Raw genomic sequence first — 24,465 nt, forward strand, 5'->3', positions numbered from 1 at the left:
CAGCAATAATTTTCATCCTTATTTTTATTTATATTTATTTTTGTTGTTTATTCCAAGCAAGTTTTGACATTGTAGGGAGAGTTCAGATTTTGTGCATTAGAGGCTTTTGGTTATATAGCTTGACTGTGTCCTGCTGTGTTGGGAAAGTACATTAGCATGGACTAGCACAGGAGGCTGTCTGAGAGATGATGGTTGCTGAGTGAGAAACTCTTCAAAATCGCAGTCTAGGACTTTAACAAAGGGAAAATTCTTCCCAACGCTACGGTGTAAACATCCGTTCAATTATAAAACACCAATGTACTTTTGTAAGTGTGACCAGCCATAATTTTAGCATATGACATTGTTGCTCTATCCAAATGGCCAAAATATGCTCGACAAAACTACAAAAGTTTACTTTTCAGCTTTGTGCCCATAGCTAGCACAGGAATACAAATATAGAGATAAACCAAAAAAAAAAAACCCACAATGACCCAGCTTCAGCTTACAAAAGTGGGCATTCCATCTGCAGTTCTGGATCTCAAATGCATCCCTTATTGCAATAGACAGCTGATACCAAATTAATCAGATTGTCTCAGAGTTCAATTCTTAAATATCGCTAGAGGATATGGAATAATGTTACCAGTTGTGTTTTTATGCATATTTTACAGGTAGATGCCGGTACAAATCTAATGCACTTGTATTCCAAATTTTCCAAGGCTTTTGCCCATGGCAATGATCACTACCAACATGATCTGCAAGTGTAACAAATACATGCACTAACCTACTGGGGCAAAAAAGGAAAAAAAAAAGGGGGGGGAAGAACAGGCTCCTCTGCACATGAGCAGGGAAACCATGCCACAGGTGGGGAAAAGTACAAAAGAACTGGTAAGATGAGACCCTGTACAAATACCTATATCTGTCTGCATCTTCCTAAAGCCCTAGACGAGTGGTAATTTACATGATTTCCCCAAATTTTGATAAAAAAAAATATATAAAAAAGAAGGGAAAAAAAATGGCCAGCAGATACCTCTTTAGTAAATTTTTTAACAAAATCTGCAAATAATAATCACATCTTTCCCTTCTGCAATGCCCTTGTGGAGCAGTCAGCCTCATCTGTGCACGAAAACTAAGAATCAATTAGAGAGGACCAATCAGTCAAAATATAATGCGACATCATCAAGAAAGCTAGAAAGATGTTTTGGTCAGAAGACGAAGTGCACTTTATAACCAATTCCAATTCTGACTTGTCCGGAAAAAACCTCCAACTTAATCTTGTTTAAAAGAACAAAAAGCATAGGGATGTTTTAGAAGAATCCAACTCAGTTGAGAAGCAGTGTTTGAAGCGTCTGAAGCACAAACAGAGATGATGAGGCATATTTCACTCGCACAGAAAAACTAGAGCTTGAAGTGTCAGTTACATGCACAGCATAATTATATAAGATGACAAGCAAAGTAGTTTGAATGACACATGAAATGAAAAACAAGAGGGTGTTTGTCTTACCTTATAAGCTTATCAACCAGCTTATAAACTCTAGAAATGAAGTAACTTGTTTGCTTAAGATATTTTTGAGCTTATAAGCTTAAAAAACAAGATAAGAGTGACCAGCTTATCTCTTTAATGCTTATAAGCACTAAACTTATAAACAAGTTTGACCAAATACTTTACTATATTATCCTCATTTAATTTTAAAACTCCACACATCTTATTTAATATCCTTTTTAATAATTTTAATAATAAATGTGCTTATAATTTATATTTTACCAAACATATCTACTACTTAGTAGCCACTTATAAGTATTTTTAACAAACACGTAATTGCTTAAAATTTTAAATACTCATAAGCCTATAATAGCTAACTTTGATTAGTTAAGCCTAGCACTCCAATTATCATTTTGCTAAATAATAAATGCCGACTACATTTAATTGGTACTATAGTTAAAGGGGGGAAATATTACCTGTACATTGCTGCTATAAGGGCATGCAAACCAAAGTCTTAGCAGCACCGACTGCCTCTGTAATTGCTCAATCTGTTGGATTGCTTCATTCCAGCTGAGAATTAGCGGACCTGATATACAAAGTTCCTTGTGCTGATTGAAGATGTGTTTGCTGCTGAGAGTGCTGTTGCAATGGCAGCTGTTTCCGTGGTGACTGCTGTTCCTGTTGGGTTTGCTGCTCTTGTGCCTGAAACAGTTGCTGAGAGCTTGGTGGTTGTGGTGGTGGTTGTAGCTGCTGCTGCCACTGCGCTCCAGCACTCCCATGCTGGGGTAAACCTCCTGATAACTGCCTCTGGACTAAACCTTGGTTGACAGATGCCACTGCCTCACTCCCAGCTGAATTTGTCAGAGGTGGGCTTCCAATAGAACCCACTTGAGAGGCTGAATTGGTCATTGCAGGATCACAAGGGGGTTCAGATGCTTTTCTCTGAGAAGCAACAGAAAATGAAGCAACCACATTAGCCGAATCATTACAGGCCTGAGAAATTGAAGTGGTTGTACTTGTGCCCATCTGTGAAGCATTGCTGGCTGGCTGCTGTTCTAAACGACTCTGATCAGTTTGAGACTTGGTTGCCAGATTAGAATTCAACAGCCGGTTTTGTTGAAGCATTCTCTGAACAGTAGGTTGAACTTGACCAGTCTGCTTCTGATGCGACTGTGGTTGTGGCTGTGGCTGCATACGCTGATGGTTGGAAGCTATAATGGTTGCTGGAAGAGCTTGATGAGCAGCAGAAAGAGCATGACCAGAGGGTACTGGTGGAACCTGACCTTGGGTGTCATTATCAGAATGAGAAACAATCTGCTGTGCTTGATTTGAAGAAGGTGATGCTGTGGCAGAAAATAGCTTTTGCTGCGGCTGAGACTGGTTTGACGATTGAGAAACAACCAATGGTTTAGATGGTTGCTTTGAACTCAAGCCACTACCTGAATATAAACCTTGACCTTGAATCAAGTGCATGATGTGTTCTCCTTTCTCTGCACTTTGATTTCCTGGAGGCACAGAAAGGCCATTCAAATGAGAATGATCAGTGGGAAGGTTCTGATGCACCACCATGTTCCCTCTACCCATTCCCTTCAAAAGTTTAGCTTGCTGGGGAGATTGCGATTGTTGTCTCTGTTGAGGATGGAGCCGGCCAGACTGTTGAAACTGCTGTTGCTGCCGCTGTCTTTGTTTTCCGATTTGATTGGTCAACCCAGTGGCAACAGTTTGGGAGTTCCGGCTGATTCCTTGATGTGGCAAAGCATGTTTCTGCTGCTGCTGTGCTGGTAGGGGAGTCATTGGTGAAGATGGTGTTAATGGGGGAAGTGATACTGGCTGTGATGAAGTTTGAGGTGGAATCTGGGAACTATTCTGCATAGATGAAGATACGGGGAGTTGGGGCTGAGCTTGGACATGAGACATCAAGGTGCCAGATGAAGCAAACTGCTGCTGCTGATGCTGTTGCAGGATCCGCTGCTGCATTTGCCTTTCTTTAGCAAATCGGATAGCATAGGCTTGCTGCTGTGGACCTGTAGCATTATTGGCACCCTGAAGATGAGGATGATGAGGATTGCCCATCACATGGGATTGTTGTGGAGGCATTTGATGCTGCTGGGGAAGGCCAGGATATGCCTGCACAGCTGGTGGGGTCGTCTGATTAGCAAAAGCAGAACTCAACCCACTAAAAGCAGGAATTCCTTGGCTGTTTCCTTGTGTGACCTGCATCTGAAGTTCCGGTACCATCATTTGTCTTTGATGCTCTGAGTTTTGGCCAGTCTATGACAAAAATAATGCTGCTGTCATATAACATTGAAGTACTGACGCAATATAATGGAGTGATAGTATGTATGGACATCATAGCATGAGAATTTTTTTTAAAAAAAAGGAAAAAAAAAAGGAATGATCATTGATGAATTTGCATAGAAAATATAGGAATACCAATTATTCACCTTTATACACACAGAGATACTATAACACAGGAATGAAAATAAAGGAAATTAAAATCATAATTAAAATGATAAAGGTTCAGTATAAATTTGTGGCAGACAAGATTTCCAGCCAGGTTCAGATAAAAGATAACCTAAAGAACCAGATAAAAGCTATCCTAAATCTAATACAATTACACCGAGCTACAAAGCTCATTCGACAAACTTTACAATATATGAATTAATTTGATAATTAATAGAAACAACCTAATCATATAATAATATTAATAATACACGCAAGCGGAACTGTACGCACGGAATAACTTACCCGCATCATATGCAAACCCTCACGAGATCTCATCATTGAATTCCCTTGACCTGAACTACTTCCAGGGTTAGGCATCCCAACCATACCAGAGGAAAGCATACTACTGGAATTCATCATTGATGAAGAGGACATTGCCTGGAAACCCGGCCTTGCCAGTGGCATGTTTCTGTTCATTCCAGACATCATGCCCACAGGATTTCCACCCGGAAGCATGCGGACACGATCAGATCCAGAGAGAGCCCCAGAAACAGGCAAGTTTGACTGCTGTAAACTCCTGTTGGACAGCATTTGATTATAATGTTGCATTCTCTGCTGCTCATCAACCGTTAAAGATGTTCTTGGAACACTGTATCTACCATCCCTGCAATAGCATAGTGATCCCACATCCAAGCAATAAAAAAAAATTAGAATTTCATGGCAATAGTAAAATCAAAAACACCTGCACATAATGGCCTCAAGCTATACCACCTGATAGGAGCATTAAGTGGACCAGATGGTGATGCGCTATTGCCAAGACCCACACCAGGAGATACTTGCAGAGAGGAGTTTGGCCCAGAATTAGGAAGCATTGATCCTACAGCACCTTGATTTGGCATGGGTAAACCACTAGCATGAGAACTTTGATGCCCAATAGGAAGCAAATCTGAGCTCGATGCAGTTGCATCACAGAGATCAAGGGGCCTAAATCCACACGTAAATATTTTAGTTGCTTGCATGGGATGAGCATACAGATACATGCCAAGAAATGTAAATATAAGAATAGTGAACTTATGAAAATAAATACTGGTAAGCTGAATACATAGAAGGCCAGACAATGAACATGTGATAAAGCATGAATACTTACGTCAAAACACCTCCATTTTGGTTTGTGGGTACTTGGTCAATGGCACTAACATGAGAATTGTGAACCACTACTATTTGTTTAGGATCCTGGTTATCAGTCTTCAATACACAAAAACAAAATCACAGTCAAGATAAAATTTTAACAAGAAAGTGGCAGAAACGAAGCAAGCATTGGATCAATTCAAGGTTCAAGCATCTCTTTAGGGCACGGACAATAATCCACAAAGTTCACTGTTTTCATAAACTTATATTATATGACTTTATATAGGTTTGCTAACATTATACTGTTGTCATGTGGAACATGCTATAATTTTATTGTATCACTGTATTAACCTTGCAATCCCAAAACCATGGGAAAAATAAGAAGAAATGTGTCAAGTATTGTAAAAAGTCAAAAATTGAGGTCATATAGCAATAGCATGCTACTATATGGTTCTGATAAGAAAAGCACAATTGGATTTTATGTTGGAAGGCAGCAGTATTTGTGTAGGCATCAATGAACAAGCTACAAAACACAATTTGTCCACACAGGCACATTATGGATCATGCGCAAACCTGACACCTCCTGTAAAGGTGCTTTTTCCCAATCATAATTATCTTCTCAAAATGAGACTTGAGTGTGTCTTCTTCCATTGGCCCTTGCAATCGTTGAAATAACTGTCTGGCACTGCCCTGCATGTAATGCAGCAATACAAATCAATCAAAGCAGGGAACACATCTCACATAAACAAATAAATTCATGCTGTTTACTAAATAGCACGGGAAATGTCCTTCAAAAGTACAATTAATCTTGCCTTTGGGATGCCAGGCAAAGTTGATGGATAAGATTGAGAAGACCCGGAATCATCAGCACTATCAGCCCCATCGCCAGCACCCTTATCCATTAAGATCTTGTGACGTTCTTTGCATTCTTTTGGTTTGCGAAATATACACTGAACATGTTGAAGCACCAGTAGAAATAAATATATATATAAAAATGAGGGAAAGAAATGCTCGAATATCTAGAAGAAAAAAAAAACACCATGTTTGCTAGAATAGGAAAGGATGACAACAAGAATTAAAAAAAATTCAGCAGCAACACAAATATGGTATACACCATCATCTAAATGACCTGAAATGTATCCCAACAACAATGCAAGAACGAAAGGTATCTGCTCACATACAATTTACCTTAAATTGAAGAGTGCTGTTGATGGCATCACTTACAAGCTCCCAATTAGGACCCATATCATGTACAAGGACAACAAGTGCCTGAGTTAACAAACACATTGTCAGATAATCACTATCTACATAACTACAGAAGAACTGAATCTAGAAAGATACCCGAGGTAAACAAACCTGATCTTCAAAAAGTGACCAAGGACTTCCAAAACATGGCTGCCCAGCAGGCACCTGCAAAGGAGGTAAAATGCTCAAACCAGAATGAGGCACCTACAGATATTAAAAGTTTAGAACATGACTATAACCACAGCAAAATTTACCTTCAGCGATTTAGGTTTCCTGCCCCTGTCCCGGCCAACAATAAATTTCATGATTTTACTGGGCATATTACTCATTTGAGAAGCTGCAGGAGAAGGAATTGAACCACTCATTGGAGTCATATTATCAAATGTACCATCTACTGATTTAAGTGTCTTTGGCTTCTTTGCAGTATGTTGCCCATATAACAAACCTTAAAATGGAAAAATATGATAAAGTAAGAACTTCAAACACTACTTATGTTTGCTAAATAACAACTCAAGTAATTCAAATGATAAAGGCATTACCACTAGCACCATTAGAGTCAAAATGATGAGTATCCAGTCTCTTTTTGGAATTATCCCTCTGCAAGTAGATTTCCGCCATCAAAATATAAACAATTTTAGACAACTGTTCATCACATGAAAACTTTGAATGGCAGGAACTTGGCAACAGACAAAAGGAACATAAATCACATAGATGCATCTACTAGAAAGAAAAAAAAAAAGGTCAAGTAAAGACACAGAAAAAACAATAAACAAAATTTTTACCAAAAAGGTCAACCTCATATATCGAGGAAGAAAAAATAGCAACAAACTTGGTCTACTCTACACCCTTTGCTCCTTAAAATTTTCAAAATACAAACTTCCCTGCCCCTCACCGTAATGAAAAATAAGAAATTTTGCTTATTTTTTTACCATTAACCAGCCCCAAGCTACTAATCTAGACCATCAATTGTGGACTGGACGCATGCTTTAACTTGCAAATAGATATTAATTATGGTTTATGTGATAAGTCTGAAACTTGATAAATTTTACGGCCCCCTTAAGGGACTAAAAAGAAGATTTTCCATATTATATGTGCTCCAAACTGAAAGATTTTTCACAAATCATAATCTAATGGTAACCAATCCTTCAATGAATAATCATCATTTTCTCAAGTCAGTACAAGGTCATCAGCAGCGCTTCCTATCCCTAATGATTTATCTCCCCAACAACCCCCCCCCCCTCTTCTCAGTAATATATAAATATAACTGACAAGCTGATAGCGTAGTCCTAAGGAGAAAGTTCTACCAGAAGGACACCTGCTTATTGACATTTCTTAAACTTTCAAACGTAACTTGTCAAAAATATTTAACCATCCAGTACACCTAGCTGCATAAGATACATTATGCCTTTAAATAAGCAGAAGATCAAGGTAAAAATTTTCAAGGCATCATTAACACACCGTATCAACCTTTACATTACAAAAATTTTCATATGCATCTGAATGTTTGTGTATATGCGTATCTATTTCATGAAAAAGAATTTCATAAAATATCGACTATCTATTTAAAGGAGAAAAAACAAAAAGAGAAGTTTAAATAGCTTAAATATGAAAGAGAGAAAGAGGAACATAATCACCTGGTCATTGTGAACACTGGAATCCAAGTGCCAAACCGGCTCATAGGCAGAACCCTGCAACAAAAAAGGTGCAACCCAGCCAGCAGTTCAGAAAGATAACATAACAGGAATATTCAATACTTCACTAGGAATAAGTAAACAGTATCTCTTGACATATAAAATTCTGCATGTACCACATGATGCTTAATCTTCTTCTTCTTCTTTTGTGGTTTTGTTGATGTCTCTGCATAGTCATATGGTAACTGCTTTTCAAAGTCCCCAACTGATTCAACCTCCACACTCTTCTGGATTTGGGATCCATTCAAGGTACTCTGATCATCCTGAAAAGAACTGGTGTCTCCACTTGAAGCATCCGTCTTCGCTGGAGTCAACACTCCAGCACTAAAAGGACTTGTAAACCTATGCCTAGAAGCAACAGAGCGGACACGTTTTGGTGGAACTGGACCAACATGAAGATTATTGACAGGTCTTTTTCCCACCAGTGTATTCTGTTGAGAGCCAGTTGTGCAGTAACCATAAGACAAATCAGGTCCCACTTCATATGATCTTCCAGAATATGACTTCATAAAGTTTTTCCTGTTCTTCTGGTCATGTTTTGCTTGCTTGCTATCTTCAAAGACTCCTTGCAAATAGTATGTGCTTGTTTCTCCTTCCTCTTCATCATATGCATTCTCACAATATCCAAACTCTGCATTTGATGACAAACTTGTAAAAGGCAGAAGATTATTGAAGAAATAATTCATATATAAAATAGTTTCAACATTACCTGTAGCAGCATCATACATGGACGTATCAACTTCCTCTTGCATGCTACTCCCACTCTTCTGAAAGGAGGACAAAACTTCAATAAATAAGAAAGATCGATAACATAAGAAGTAAAAAGAAAGCAGTGAAGATCAGAGAATTTATCAACAGTTTGGGCAACAATTAATGCTGATACTCATTTCTTATAAAGAAACAAAAACATCAAGAAAATGGCAGACAAATGTAGGTTCATCAACATAAAACGCATTTATCCAGAGTAAAAATATACCTACCAATCTTTCTTCTAATTGTCATATGTTTTTCCATAAAAAAAATGAAACTATTTATTTACCTCGCACTGTACCAAATGAGATTCAATCGAGATTCTATAGGATTCCATTGCACCCGAGGGAACAGCATAGAATAGGCTTTCCTGCCAAAAAAAAAAAAAAAATTCAACATTATGAATGAGTTATGAGGTACCATGTTTATAGGTATAATTAAAAGAAATAACACAGTACTATCAGAGATCAAAATCTAAGCCACAGCAACCACCAACTCAACCACATGCATTTAAAAGATAGAGATTGTGTGGCAGATGTTAACTAGGCCAATTAAAATTATGTCCGGATTATATATAGCGCAAACTCATACTTCTGTCAGATGAGGTTCCCATGAAGTTCCAATAAAGCCTGAATCAGCTATTCTATCAGGAGTTGCAGGTGCTTCAGCTTGAAGAGAAGGCACTGCAGAGCTGTTACATTTCAAAAATCTTACAGCATATCCCTGAATCGGACATTCAAAATTCTTTCCAGCATTTTGCATCTCCAATTCTTCGCATGTCTCCTATCCAAAACCAGAAGATTGAAAGCAAAGTCAATAATTTGTTGCACAAAAGCCGAATAAAACCCATTTCTGCAACCTATTGCACTTGCAAACTCAACTATAGATCTTAGAAGCACATTCACAGATGTAATAAATGTCCAAAATCAAATATAATCCATATTTGGTAGATCATAATTTAATTAACAGGTTCAAGAAAATATGAAATATGAAACTAAAAAAGTTAATCCATAAGAAATGATACTATAAGTGGGAAACCGAAAAGGGAAACAAAGAACTTTCTTTAAGAACAAAAGGACAGCTACTAGGTGGATCAATTGCTCAATGAGAAAACAAAGTAGCACCTTATCAAATTTCATCAACTTGTACTTGGGAAATTCATTCCCATCAAACGTCCTTGAATCCTGCTTCAAATGTGTTAAACCAACACTTTGGTCATCCTTATTTAGAAGCATCTCTGCTGAATGCCAGAACTGCATGACAGCCTTTGCCAGAGTATAAGCAATTTTTTTCAGCTTCCAATGTTGACTCTGTTCTTCAACTCTCAACCGAGAGGTAAATGCAACCCGGTGACATATTTGAGCGGCAGCTGTCATTTTCCATAGACGCTCCTACAAGCGACAAGCGAACAATTGAGAAGATTCATGAGAGATTAAGTTGAATACAGGTACTAGATAAAAAGAACGAGATAAACTCTCACAGTATGGAGGAAGAATCAGACCTGCGCAAAATCATTTGCCAACCACATCATTTCTTCAAGCACAAAATCCCAGTGCGACTTTCGGCGGCTTTCCAATGGTACAATCCCAGTAGATAACTCAGCAATCCTCTTACGTTTAGCCTGTTTACCAAAATTACAAGTCACAACAGATTTCTAAAGATATATGAATAAGGAAATGGAAATGCTACAATGTTAAACAAATTAAAGCATTGATTATAGAGAATATGGAGATCTAACCTCTATAATCCTTGCCTCTTCTAGAAAAGAATCCTCATGAGCCTTGTCTGAAACAATCAAATGACTACCAGGACAAAATTTAGGGTCAGGAGCAGCAGAAGAATTTTTCTCTGACAAATTAGATTCAGGTAACTCTTGAATAGGTATATCCACAGAACCCTGAGGTCCACCAGGGCAGATGATTTCTCTGTTGAGATTGGAATCATCACCCAATACATTACATAATTTTTTATCAGCTTCAGATGCAGCAAGGTCATTCTGCTCCACTCCTTCAGAGTTGGGACATTTCAACTCTTTTTGCAATTCAGAACTTCTCTGTATTTCTTCCTCCATTTCATCAACATGATCAGTATTAGAGTTATTTTGATGTACAAAATTGTTATCTTCCATGACAACAGGACTACCGTCCATAGCCTTGGTTTCATTCTTTTCATCTCCCATGTCACCAGCCAGTGAATTTTGTGTTTCTCCATACTTTGATGTTTTTTTGATAGGAACTACATTAATATCATCATTTCTACCATTAATACACAAACCACTCTCATTATTCGTATCCAAGCATAAGCTGCTCTGAGTGCAGGAGGATTCTGAATCTAATCCCTTGGTTCCTATTGTACCATTGCCCGTATGACCTTCATTTCCATCTCTTTTCAAGTCAACAAAGCCATTTAACTGAGAAGAACCATTTTCATTCTCCGTTTTTGGTGCAGCAGCACCAGGTTGACATTCAGGAGCTGCTGAAATTACATTTTCTTTCTCTTCAACATTGTTGCACTCTCCAGAAGTCATGAAAGAGGGCATTTTCTGCGCATCAACTTCTGACAATTGATCACGCTGGTTATGCTTTGAAATGTTGGTCTCTGAGACATCCAACCTATTGCCAGAGCGACTACCTTTAGGCAGTTTGGCTATTACCTCATGAGCTACAGCACCATCCAGCTCCATGTTTGACTGGGTAGTTGTAATCTCTATCTGAGAAACCATATCACCATTAGAAGTGGTGGATTTGGTGTAAGAAACAGAAGGAATAATTTTGTCCTTCTGATCATTTGTTTCAGACATAGACCCCTTTACATCCCTCAAACCTCCATGAACCTTAAAGAAAGATCCATGACCACCAGAACTCTGAACCACATCAGTTGAGCTTGATCGAGCACCATCACGATTAGTTCTGGACCTGTTCCTTCTAGCATATGGGCGAACAAAAGCAGAATCTTCTGATTCCTTGGCATTTTGAGTCCCATCCATCTGGGAAGACTGTTCTGATGGAGCAATATTACTCCTACTGGGATGTTTAGATTTCCTTTTGCCTTCAAGAATCTCATTTTCACCATCGAAATTATCAGCACTATTGGGTTCACAAACTGTGGGAGCCCCTGGCCTGCCACTACTTTCCACAGAATCTCCATGAGGTGATGCAGTCAGTGCAAAACTACCTTTTGCTTCGCTGTAAACAGTTGAAAAGTGAAATACAAGGGCAAGCAAAGCTTGCCTAATTATACATTCCATTTTATAGCAACATCATGTAACAGAAAGGAAAATAATATACCTAGTCACAAAATGTTCTGTGTGATGATCAGTAAGAGAAGTAGACTGGACACTAACTGAAGCCGCATTCCCAAACTTAAAGTCTAAAGGATTGCCACCCTGCAGGCATAGAAATGTTCAAAGTGATTATCAATGGCATAGAGGGAATATAAATACAAAGAGAATGATTGAATTGCCATACTTTCTCAAGAAATTCTAGCTCTCTTCTCCTTTCCTCACGAACATCATACTCCTGTCTGCTAAAATTGAACAATTTTTCTTACTTATCCAGAAAACAACAATCATTCGGAAATCTATAACTTTGAGAAGAGAGCAAGATGAGAGACAACAAATGCAGAGACAGAAGAGTATACTAGCATCACCTGAGCTCAGCCTGAGCTCTCTCAATTGCTGCTCGGCGTGGAGAGGTTTTGATGCCAATTCCAACTCCGCCGTCAACAACCCCTCCCATGGAATCAACCTCAGCATTTACTAGGAGAGCAGATCCTGAACCACATCCATGCATTCCTACTTCAGTAGCTACAAGCCTTCCCTTTCCATGGATTCAGAAAGCTATCAAATCCCACAACCAAATGTAAGAAAGAAACATTAAGTAAAGCTATACCAACATAAGCAAATGCAAATTAGGAAGTTGAAAATGTAATGACACTCATAATATGATGGGTACACCCACCATTGAAGTCAAAACTTAACAAATTCAAACAGAAAACAGCTAGACTTGACTAATTCAGAAATTCTGAGATGTCAGGGTATAAATATATAACATTAACAAAAACAAGGTAAACACGTATTTATACAACCCATCTTTCACCAAATAAGAATGGGAAACAAACATGCGCTGAAACCTTATTATAGCACTGCAGTCTACACATGTCAAGTAAGCCTCTTAATATTATAATCTGGTTAAATTAGGATCATTAAGGTACTGTTACATATGCACCAGATCTGTATAAGAAAGAGTAGGAAGAGGGACAGAAGGAAAAGAAGATTGAGAAAAGAGAAAAAAAAAGGCGTGTGTGGGGGGGGAGAGAGAGAGGGATGAGGAGGAGATAGATAGAGAGAATTAGAGAGAGATTAATTGTTGTATTATTGGATTCTTTCCTCCCACTGTTACAATGCCATCCTATTCATACAACATGTTCTCCTATACATTCTCATAGATCCTACTACCTTAGTCATAACATTCCCAACTCCTTGAAATCATTATTGTCCTAAAAAATGAAGAGGAAAAGCAGCAATATAACCATGAAACCGTTGCCACCATATGCAATATATTCCAACATCAAGTGATTTCAGGAAGGACTTCTGTTGCAGCTGCATGGAGCGGCAGTTGGAAAACAAATAGCTGCAGCAAGGGCCTGATTTTCTTCCTCTATCGTCTCCTCATTTCAAATTCAGTTTCTTTTAGCAGTAAATGATTGCAATATCCCAAGGAACCCTCTCTTATTTCTCTGCTTCTCCTAATTTCAAACCTCTCTTCCTTAAGGATTACAAGATTATTCGATTGCACTTACAAAACACAAATACTACAAGATTGATACCACTTTTGCAATGTCTTCCTGAGTTCCTTCTGTTGTTTCAATTTTTTTCCTTATCAAGAGCAATCGGCAACAAGAAAAGATTTTATTGTCAATTTCTTGGATTAGAATCAAATTTAACCAACAATACACCATGATCATTCACAAGAATTTCAGCGAGGTGAAAGACAGAATGATAGGAATCCAGCTACAACTCCAGGGGCATATGGGTATACACTATAAGAGGTAAAGCTGCCAAGAGAATCACCCTTGAGAATCAATAAAAAGGAACAAGAAAAAGGAAGGGACACATCACCACCAAGTTAGTTAGGAAATGTCAATATAAATAGTATGTCAATATAAATAGTATGTATAAGGAAAGAGGAGGGCATCTTTTGTAATCCATTGTATAAGCAGAATTTCCTCTGTTCGGGCTTGTCCTGGGAGCTGGCTTACATCGGTCATTATCTTTATCTTGTGTCCATTCTCTGCTTTCCCTAACTACTGTAATTTCATTTTGATTAATACAATCACATACATTCCTCTCCATATTCTCTTCTCCTTATTTTCTATTTATTGTTGGTTAACGTTTTGATTCTCCATCATTGGTCCGACCCGCCAATCCGTCAATGCCCAAAACAAGAATGGAAAAATTGAATCGAATTCATGGAGAAGAACGTTGCCAGTCTTAATGAACACCTTTCTGCCCTCAAACTTGATACCCAGAAACAATTTAATGAAACCCATAAACCCATTTCAGATCTCAACCAAAACTTCAATGAGATCAAACAACTCTCCTTAAAGGAAAATACCCAGCTAACCCTTCACCAGATTCACAACCCACCATCCAAACACCACTAACCCAAACAAATACAATCCTCCATACACCATTATCTCCCTCAAGAGAACTGACATGCCTATTTTTGATGGTAAAGATCCTGTTGGATGGGCAGCTAGAGCTGAATAATTTTTTGAGCTACATCGAATCCCACCCGCTGACCAAATTGCCCAAGCCTTTGTTGGTATGCAAGGTTATCCTCTCCATTGGTTGCGGCTTATCCGACATTGGAATCCTCACCTGGACTGGGTTACGTTGAAGACCGAGGTATTTCAGCAGTATGGTGGAGATATTGTAACAAACCAATTTGAAATTTTGGCCGCTACTAAGCAATGGGGTTCAATCACCAACTATATCAATGAGTTCATTTCGCGCACCGTCCAAACACCCGACATCTTCGATCCTCAATTAATTGGATACTTCTTGAATGGCCTCTAGCGTGAAATCAGGGGTGCGCATAAGATTGACTGATACTCTCGATCTCTATCGCACTATCAGAGTTGCGAGAGAAGTGGGGCAGTAAATAACTCATTCCGCCCCAAGCAAACCTCTAGTCGTTCCTTCACCGGTGATGCTAGCTCAAGCCACAACTCCGGTCCAAGCCCAAAATCAATTTCCCCCATATTGATCTGAACCCAACAAACGACCTTGACCCAAAATCCATCAACCCGACCTGCACCAAACAACCCAACATCAACTCGCCAACATGGCTTTCCCTTAAGGTAGCTCGCCCTTCCAGCACCTTCAACAAAATCCACCACTGAACCCACAAGAAATAGAGGTGTTAAACACTACTCCCACAAGGATTATCAAGACCTGAGGGGCTAAGGGATTGTGTTTCAGGTGCAAACAGCCCTACTCCCCTCTCCACGTGTGCCCCAACAAATCACCTCGTGCTATAATTGCTGGTGAGGATGAAGATTTAAATGAAGAAGTCCAGACGTTAGAAATGGCTTGTGAACCCATTAAAGACACTCCATTAGAGTTAGAGTTTGATGAAGCTCATTTTGCCCAACTCAATCTACCATTATTCTCTGTGCTAGCCATAATTTTGTTTCGACGTAGCTTGTAGATGCATTGGGTTTAGTGGTAGATCCTACTCCCCCATTCTTTGTTCGGCTACGGGATGGCCATAGACTCAAGTATTCGGGTGTTTGCCGTAAAATGCGATTGGATTTAGGCACAATGGAGGTCACTAGAGAATTTTATATCTTCTCACTTAGTGGCATCGATGTAATTCTCGGAGTAACTTGGTTGGAGACCCTTCGAGAAGTTAAAGTTGATTGGGGAAAGCTCACTATGAAAATCCAACGGCCTAATGGGGAAGTAACTCTTGCAGGGGACCCTTCACTTGTGAAAGGGCAGATTGCTAACAAGTTTATCCTCAAACTTAGAGATACTATTTTTACTGTTTTGTTGCAGACTATTTGTGCAGATTCTATGCCAGCATCAGTTGCTCCAGTGCTAGAACGAAACCAACAGAAAGAGCTCCAGAGTACTCTTCTAAGTTTGAGAAAGTTTTCTCAGATATCTCCACACTACCCCTTCGGAGATCAGCAGATCATCGCATTATTCTTCAGCCAAATCAAGGACCTATATACGTCAAACCTTGCAGATATGGTCACCATCACAAAGATGAGATAGAGAAGCTTGTTCAAGATATGCTCAATGCAGGAGTTATCCAACCGAGCTCAAGCCCATATTCAAGTCCGGTCTTATTGGTAAAGAAGGACAACTCAATCGAGTCACTATACCCCATAAGTACCCTATCCCCGTGATCCAAGAATTGCTTGATGAACTACATGAAACACAGTCCCTTAGCCCCTCAGGTCATTATGAGTTTTTAATAAACTATGAGTTTTTGGTCATGCTGTTTGGGCTCACCAATGCTCCAGCGACGTTCCAATCAATTATGAATGACATCTTTCGGCCCTACTTGCGAAAGTTTGTCTTTGTTTTCTTTGATGATACATTGGTTTATAGTAAAGATTAGAAATCCCACATGCAACACCTGAAGGCAGTATTGCAACTCCTCGACCTCAATGGTAAAAAGTGCTTCTTTGGCTGCACCTCAGTTGAATATCTAGGCCACATCATTTCTGCAGGAGTTTCTATGGATCCAAGCAAAGTTACAAGCATTCTCAACTGGCATACGCCCACTAATGTTAAGGGTGTTAGAGGATTCTTGGGTCTAACCGGGTACTATCGGCGTTTTATCATTGGATATGGACAAATTGCTCGGCCGTTGACTGAAGTACTAAAGAAAGAATCACAGGGGGCCTTTATGTGGACTCCAAAAGCACAAGGGTCCTTTGAACACTTGAAATTGACAGTCACCTCATCCCCATTTTTGGCTATGTCGGATTTCTCCAAGGAATTTGTAGTTGAAACAAACGCCTCTAAATCAGGTGTAGGGGCAGTGCTGATGCAACAGAATCAACCCTTGGCTTTTTTCAGTAAAGCCACCGGCGACCCTGCCTTATCTAGATCAGCTTATGAGAATGAATTAATGGCTCTTGTTCTGGCCATTCGACATTGGCGGCCCTATCTGATTGGTAGAAGGTTCACAGTGCGAACCGATCAACAGAGTCTGCGACATCTACTACACCATGAGGTTTCAACACCGACACAGCAATATTGGACTGCAAAAATTATGGGGTATGATTTTATAATTGAATACAAGAACTATATTGAATTGAAGATTCTACATCTTCATCAAATACTTGAAAAGAATTTAATTTGGATGCAAGAACCTGATTACCATTCCCCATCAAAATCATGTTCTTGAAGACTAGAACAACCAAAATCCACAGAACTTTCTTCATTCATTGCAAGACCATCATTTCCATCAGAATCTAGATGCTCTTTTTCAAGATTGGAACAATCTGAAATTCTAAATTATGGAAATCCACGATATCAAATTCTTGATCTTCATCAAGATTATATACTATCCCACCACTTTCTTCCTCAATTTTGCTAACCTTCAGATGTGGCAAGCACATAATTCCCCTAGTATAATTCCCATGTGAAGTGGACTCTGGATCTGGAACCAACTGAGAAATAGTTTCCTTATCTTTTGATTGTGAAGCCCCTAATATCTCTTTTATTTGGTCCACTTTTTGGACTATCAAGCCTATTTTCTGGTTTATTTCCAGCTTCCATTCCAGCTGGTCATCTTCATTTTTTGTTGATTCTCCACCATTAGGGAAATGAGGAAACTAATTTCAAGAAAGAAGGAAATGTTATCCAAGAACTCAAGATATAAGAAAGGAACAGTGTCTTCTCTGGAAATAGAAATGGAACCCTAAAAGTAAGATTAGATTAGAAAAGAACAGAAATGAAACAAAGAGCAAGAGAAGATTGAAGAATTAGAGAGAAACAGAAGGAAAGAGGCAGAAACAGAGGGAAGATGAGGAAACAGTAGAAACTGGGGAGATACAGAGAAAGGTATGGTGAACAGAAGATGAAATAGAGAGAAAAGCAGAACTTAGATAAGAGAGAATTAGAGAGGGAAATTTTTAGAATCTTGATATTTCTTGGATTTCCAAGAAATTCAAGAAAGAAGAATAAGAACAATAGAAAGAAGAGCAGAAAAAAAAATGGATTCCAAAGAAAAAAAGTACAAAAAGAGAACAGAAGAAAAACCTGGAATTTAGTGCCTGTGGACCATAGGCTCTAATACCACTTGTTGTGTATGCATCAGATCTGCAGAAGAAAGAGAAGGAAGAGGGACAGAAGGAAAAGGAGAAGGTTGAGAAAAGAGAAAAGAAGGCAGAGAGATATATATAGAGAGAGGAGAGAGAGAGGAGGAGGCGAGGAGCAGAAAGGTAGAGAGAATTAGAGAGAGATTAATTGTTCTATTATTGGATTCTTTCCTCCCACTGTTACAATGCCATTCTATTCATACAATATGTTCTCCTGTACATTCACATAGATCCTACTCTCTCAATCGTAGCAGGTACACAAACATATATGGATATGGCAAGCCTTTTTTACTATTTGGCACAATAAAGAGTGCTGAATATCAGGAAACTAATAGGGTATTGAAATTAGCAACTTCAAAAAAAAAAAAGAAAAAAATGCTGTTTCATTACAGGAAATAGAACTATGAAAGGATTTGCCTTGGATAAGCAAAATGTAACATATTAGCATTCCGCAACTATGCTTCATGCTGTGAACAATAACAGCACAGAACTATATTGCAGCTACCTTATAAATCCAATCTGCAAGTGCCAAATGCCTAACTAAGTCCTCAACCCACAACCAGAATCAATTTTAAAACAACATGCATTTTTAACAAGGTAAATTACACAGAGAAAAGAACTCATGCTTAAGATATTCTAACCAAAAAAATTGGAATTCAAATTTATCTATTAGAGAGCTAGAGCGAGAAAGAAAGAGATTATGAAAAAAAAAACACTAAAGCACACAGACATTAAAGTTAAACGATGTCATAAATGAATACAAATTATAAGCTGTTACCTCTTAAGAGCCTTGTTGATAACAAAGTATTTTACTAACTTCTCTTTTCTAGGATATATCACTAACTGTAGTGCAGTGCTCATTCATTTCATAAACCAAATGGTATTCATGATGAACCATGCAGCAATTATGCTATGCCATATCCATTGAAAAGAAAAAAGGAAGAAGCAAGTTTGCATGACCAATACTCCTTAATCACCAAAATCCTATCCCATCATTAAAGGTAACTGAAGTTATAAGAGTTTATGTTTCTATATATTAACAAGAAAATCGAGGTATAAAACATCTGATGAAAACTAAGCAAGCACTCGAAATATCCGAGATAAGTTGTAAGTAATAATGGCATAACAAACAGCAAATGTACTTGACAATATGACATGTGCACGCTCACAAGCAATAACAGCACAAAATATGCTTAGCGCCAAGTGGACCCTTCAAATTCTGAAAGAGTCAGCCGTTAAGAAACTTTAAAGCAGCAGGCTACCAATGTAAACACGGGAACAGACCCAAGTTACTGCATTTAATTCCCCTACTGACGTGAATAATACGAGTTAAAGCTAAAAGCCACGAGCCCTCGACCAAAATGCGCAACAAAACCACAAGAGAAACCAATTAAAAACCCATGCCCCAAACGATGAAACCCTAAATTCATTAAATGAACGAAGAATTTGGACAAATTCAACATTGCAAAGCAGTTCTAGGGTTTCCATGGAAGAAAGAAATGAACATAAAAATTGGAGCAATAACCACCTGAATTAGAGAATTGGGAAGCTATGGCACAGCACAGAGACAATTAAGAAGCGTCCTTCTGTTGCAAACCTTTCTCTCTCCTAGGGTTTTGGAGTAGTGACCAAAAGCTCAATCTAAACGAGGGAAATTAACCCTGGAATTAAAAGGTCCAGTGCAAATGTCAGCCATGAAGACGTGAAATTGAGTCTGTGAAATCCTCTGAGTGGTCTCTCCAAAAAAGTCCTTTCTCTTTTTAAATTTTTGAGAATTTTGTATGTCGCTCTGGTTCTTTGCGCGTGCGCGAGTTTTTTTTTTTCTCAGCTTTGGTTTTCGAAGGGGGTACTATGCGAGAGCGAGACCTCCCTCTCTCTCTCTCTCTCCCTCTCTCTCTCTCCCTGCGACTAATGGGCTTGGGTTCTGCGCGATGAAGACGACGACGATGGCGGCCTTTCTTCTCCATAAAATGGGCTTCTTATTTTTACTTTTACTTCTTAAATAAATTATTATTTAGTTTTATATTATGTTAAAATTTATTAATTGATTTATTTATTTTAAAAAATATGTTAAAATATATTTAATATTTTAACAAATTTATTATTTAATTTTTATATTATTTTTAATTATTAAATATTAAAAAAAATTTAAAATAATTATAATACGAATAGATTAATTAATAAATTTTTAAAAAAACTTAATAGACCGTTTTTCAAAATTATAAAATTAAATAATAAAATATTTAATAATAAAAAATTAATAGACTAACTAATTAAATAAATTTTTTAAAATGATATTTTAATATATTTTTTAAAATTGAGAGATAAATTAATAAATTTTTTCATATTATAAAGATTAAATAGTAATTTTTATATTTTTTAATTAAAAATTTTTTTATTTAATTCTATTATTTAGTGAATCTAAATAATTTATCCTTCTATTTTTTAAAATACGTTAATTAATTTCTAATTTTTTAAATCTGATGTGACTGAAATAAAACAATATTGTGATAAAGAAAAAGTAAACCGAGGAAAATAATGAATGAAAATTCAATAGTAGTTATATTAAAATTGTCTCTTGATATATTCAATTATTAAATTTTATATTGTAAAGTTAATTATAATATTTTTGAAAATTCAGTTGATAATGAATTTTAACGACTAATTAATTAGAAATTCTGTAATTACAGACGTAATGAAAATTTGCTGGATTGTACTTATTAACCGTATGTGAATACTCAATCCTTTTAGAGATAAATAAATCTTGATAAAAAATCAGGTGTTATAGTGTTTGAATCTCTCTTTACACTAGTATGATTGTGTATTGATTTATTATACTCTTATTATATCGATATATTTTATAAAAATAACTTATTACTTATTTTAAATAATTGTTGTAGTATATTAAAATTCATTGTATTTTTAATTGGTTAATTATTTAATTATATATTTATTTAAATTGTTGTTAATATACGAGATGAGTAAAATTTTATTTCCTCTAATTTCAAAACATAATTATTCGGTCAATATAATTTTAACAACTATAAAATCCCTACAATTTCAATACTATAATTATTTAATTTCTATAACTTTAAATTTGTAATTATTTAGTCTATAAAAATAATAAATTTAACTAAATAGTGAACAATTTGAAGGAACAATAACTAATTTATTTATTCTTTAAAAAAAATATTAAATAATTAGTAATTCTCTTTTTCCTCTTTTTAATTTGACAAACTTTCTTCGTGTGCATTATTTTAGCATATAGATATATTGTATTTTATTAAAATTTATTAAACATATAAATTACACTGTAAATTTACAAAAAGAAAAAATAAAAAGTCAAATTCGTGATCACACGAGTGATCCCGTAATTAAAAGAGAATTGTATATTACAGAGTTAATAATTAATCTATTTATTTTTAAATTAAAATTTACATTAAATTAGTATATCATTCCTAATAAATATATATTCATTATACTCCTCACTTCTAATACAACATTATAAGTTAAATGATTAAAATTTAAAATATCAATTTTAACTTATTTTAATTTTAATTGCTTATAGAATTTCAAAAAAATTTTCACCCTCTATAATCACTTTGTGACTCGATAATCTCACATTTTCCTCTTTCTTAAACTTAACTTTTTCTTTTCTCTTCCCATGAAAGACGATCTGCGTCAATTGACTATCAATAAAAAAGAAGATGTTGTTGTTCCTGTTAAGAGTTTCAGAAATATTCCGATCGTCACTTATGATTTTTGTACGGTGGACCTTTCATATGGAATTTTTTCATAATTTTTTACATTTTGATAATTATTTTTCAGTCAATAGATAATAATTGTAATGAAGCATTTCGTTAAGAGTTATGTATCTGTTTCTGTGGTTGGCTTTTCTTCAAATTTTATTGATTCGATTGTTTCGGAAAGTAATATTCAATGGAGGTTTATTAGTTATTATGGGTTTCTGAAATCGCAACGCGACGTCAGTTTTGAAACCTTATTCGAACTTTATCTCGTAGAAACTTTATTCTGTGACTTTGTTCGGAAGACTTTAATGATTTATGCTCGAGAGATGAGAAAGAAGGATGAGTATTTTTGCTAAATTATGTTATGCAGGAGTTCGGACAAACACTTTAAGAGCATTTTTGCCAAATTATATTATGCAGGAGTTGAATTTTGAATGATTGTAAATTTTTGTTAGACTTTCTGTTAGATAGATTTGTCGTAATACTACTTTAACTGCTCATATTTTGACTAGATAATCTATTAGATATAATTAGGGGTGAGCATTCGGTCGGTTCGGTTCAAAACCGAACCGAACCGAATAAACCGAAAACCGAAATTTGAGTGTTTATGAAAACCGAACCGAACCGATTTTGGTCAGAAATCGAATCGAACCAGACCGGTCTGATTTGATTCGGTTCGGTTCGGTTTGATCGGTTTCGATTTTTAATAATTTTTTTATTTTTTACACTTTATTTTTAATATTTTAAAATTTAATTAAAATATTTTAATTTTAATATGATTTAATTTCTATATATTATTGAAAAAACATATTATTATTACTAATCGGTTCGGTTCGGTTTTTTCAGTTTTTTTCTGATCAAAACTGAACCGAACCGAAATAACTGAATTTTTTGAAATTGAAAACCGAACCGAACCGAAATATATAAAAAACCGAATTAAATTTTCAAATCGGTTCGGTTCGGTCAGTTTTTTCGATTTGAACCGAATACTGCTCACCCCTAGATATAATCGTCTCTATGTTTGAAATGATATTTATTTTTGTTTGATGAAATTTTATTAATATAATATTAGAAAAATTAATAATTAAATTCATTTTAATATTAAACTAAATATTTTCTTTTAAAACTAATAATATATAAAATATAAAAATCTTTACAATTATGATAGTGTCTACCATCCGACTAAATTCTGAAAATCTAAGAAAATCAACGGACTAAATAAATCAAGCATGACTTTATTCAATTCTATCCAATTGAATGAAAAATAGCATAACAGCTATCAAAACGATTATATATATATACTTCTCAATCAATTTGAATTCAACATTTTTAACTCAGTTTACAAAACTTCATACTTTCTTTACTTTCAAAATCTATCTATACTCACCAGAGTTCATCGTACACTAATTATTACAAATGAACTTACTATCACAGGCGAGTGCAACTTCGTGCCAAACTTATCCTAAAAAGATGTTGCTGGCGTATGTATTTTACCTTGCTCCCCAGTCGCCGAGAATTTTGCTGCACTTTTTCTTAGAAGTGGCTTGACGACAAAAATTAAATGAGTTATGTGTGCTCTTTTCAAGTTGTTTTTATGCATTTTATTTTTACTTTTTTATTAAATTCAGTCAATTAAATTAAGTTTATATTTGATTAACTCAAATGGTCCCCATATTTTTTAAATATTTAAAAAACTAATTTATTTATATTATTTAATGCAAATGTTTAAAATAACAAAATATTAAAAAGTTATTTTATAAAAAATTAATAATATTAATAAAGTACAGATAATTGACTTGTTTTTTGAAAAATTAAATCATTTTACTTATAAACGTCTTAATTAAATCATTTTACTTCTTATTGTGATTTGTTTGTTTTTCTATGGCTAATGACGTTCGGCTGTCTTAAGGCAAAGGAGGGTTTTTTTTTTTTCTCTACCGGTTTTAATTTTTCCTTGTCATAAAGGATACATTTGTTGTTGGTTTTCATTGTCCAGGTCCTTGACAATTTGTTTGGAAGGGTCTTGTTTTGAATCTAAACATACTTTAAGCTTGCTTTTCAGAAGATTTATTAATATCTTATATTGACAACTTGAAATTATATATATATATATATATATATATGGTAGTTATGTTTCTGCAAGAGTTTGTCATATCGTCTCAATTGGCTCTATTTGTTTTGGGTGTCTTATTCTTTTTGTCTATTTTATATTTATTATATTTCGTATGTTTTATTTTTTAGATTAGGTCTATTTGTTTTCGTATCTTTTTATTCTATATTCTACTTTTATATTATAATTTTGTTGTATTTATGTTTTTAGGTTTATTGTATTCGTTATGTTTTTAGGTTTATTGTATTCGTTGACATGGAGGTTTTAGTTTTCCTTAAAAGGAGTGACTAGTTGGCCATTAGTGAGGGTCGGTATTCGTTAGTAGGGAGGTTTTGGTTTTCCTTGAAGATAGTGACTAGGTGGCCATTAGTGAAGGTTGGGACCTACTTGCCACAATAAGTCTTAGCTTGCCACAATGAATATAGTGAGTATCAGGCTTCCACTTCTTGTAAGCATTCCCCTGTCTACAAACGGTGTGATGATCGTTGATTTGGATCGTATAATAATTGTTTTGCCCTTATAATAAAATGAGTAGTTTTTTCT

The 24,465-nt window shown here is 36.0% G+C and overlaps 1 protein-coding gene across 4 annotated transcripts; it reads right to left on the reverse strand.

The window, feature by feature from the left end:
• Window positions 1-653: 653 nt before the first annotated feature.
• LOC110628095 (chromatin modification-related protein EAF1 B) lies at window positions 654-19,955 on the reverse strand. 4 transcript variants are annotated; one of them, XM_043948583.1, is made up of 24 exons: window positions 19,592-19,954; window positions 18,005-18,064; window positions 12,367-12,556; window positions 12,186-12,240; window positions 12,006-12,103; window positions 10,457-11,903; window positions 10,220-10,339; window positions 9,843-10,109; window positions 9,310-9,501; window positions 9,008-9,088; window positions 8,678-8,735; window positions 8,085-8,599; window positions 7,912-7,965; window positions 6,817-6,874; window positions 6,532-6,722; window positions 6,389-6,442; window positions 6,221-6,301; window positions 5,845-5,982; window positions 5,606-5,722; window positions 5,052-5,149; window positions 4,676-4,888; window positions 4,208-4,568; window positions 1,936-3,730; window positions 654-1,092 (listed from the first exon to the last, which is right to left on the reverse strand). In XM_043948583.1, the coding sequence occupies exons 3-23, from the start codon at window positions 12,507-12,509 to the stop codon at window positions 2,021-2,023; spliced, it is 6,051 nt and encodes a 2,016-aa protein (XP_043804518.1). In that variant the 5' UTR covers window positions 12,510-12,556; window positions 18,005-18,064; window positions 19,592-19,954; the 3' UTR covers window positions 654-1,092; window positions 1,936-2,020. The 4 variants fall into 4 exon arrangements, with proteins under 4 accessions (XP_043804518.1, XP_043804519.1, XP_043804520.1 ...); XM_043948584.1 differs by lacking the exon at window positions 18,005-18,064 and having other exon boundaries at window positions 654-1,105; window positions 19,592-19,955; XM_043948585.1 differs by lacking the exon at window positions 18,005-18,064 and having other exon boundaries at window positions 6,532-6,614.
• Between the last annotated feature and the right edge of the window lie 4,510 nt (window positions 19,956-24,465).

This window comes from Manihot esculenta, chromosome 12 (genome assembly GCF_001659605.2).
Source record: "Manihot esculenta cultivar AM560-2 chromosome 12, M.esculenta_v8, whole genome shotgun sequence".
Taxonomy (NCBI): domain Eukaryota; kingdom Viridiplantae; phylum Streptophyta; class Magnoliopsida; order Malpighiales; family Euphorbiaceae; genus Manihot; species Manihot esculenta.

Excerpts from the sequence above, each read along its gene's own strand:
- LOC110628095 (XM_043948584.1), bottom strand. The coding sequence starts at position 12,509 with ATGCATGGATGTGGTTCAGGATCTGCTCTCCTAGTAAATGCTGAGGTT. Across the intron at positions 7,966-8,084 it reads AGAAGATTAAGCATCATGTG|GGTTCTGCCTATGAGCCGGT; the intron begins GTACATGCAGAA and ends TTTTTGTTGCAG. Across the intron at positions 6,443-6,531 it reads GGAAACCTAAATCGCTGAAG|GTGCCTGCTGGGCAGCCATG; the intron begins GTAAATTTTGCT and ends CCTCCTTTGCAG.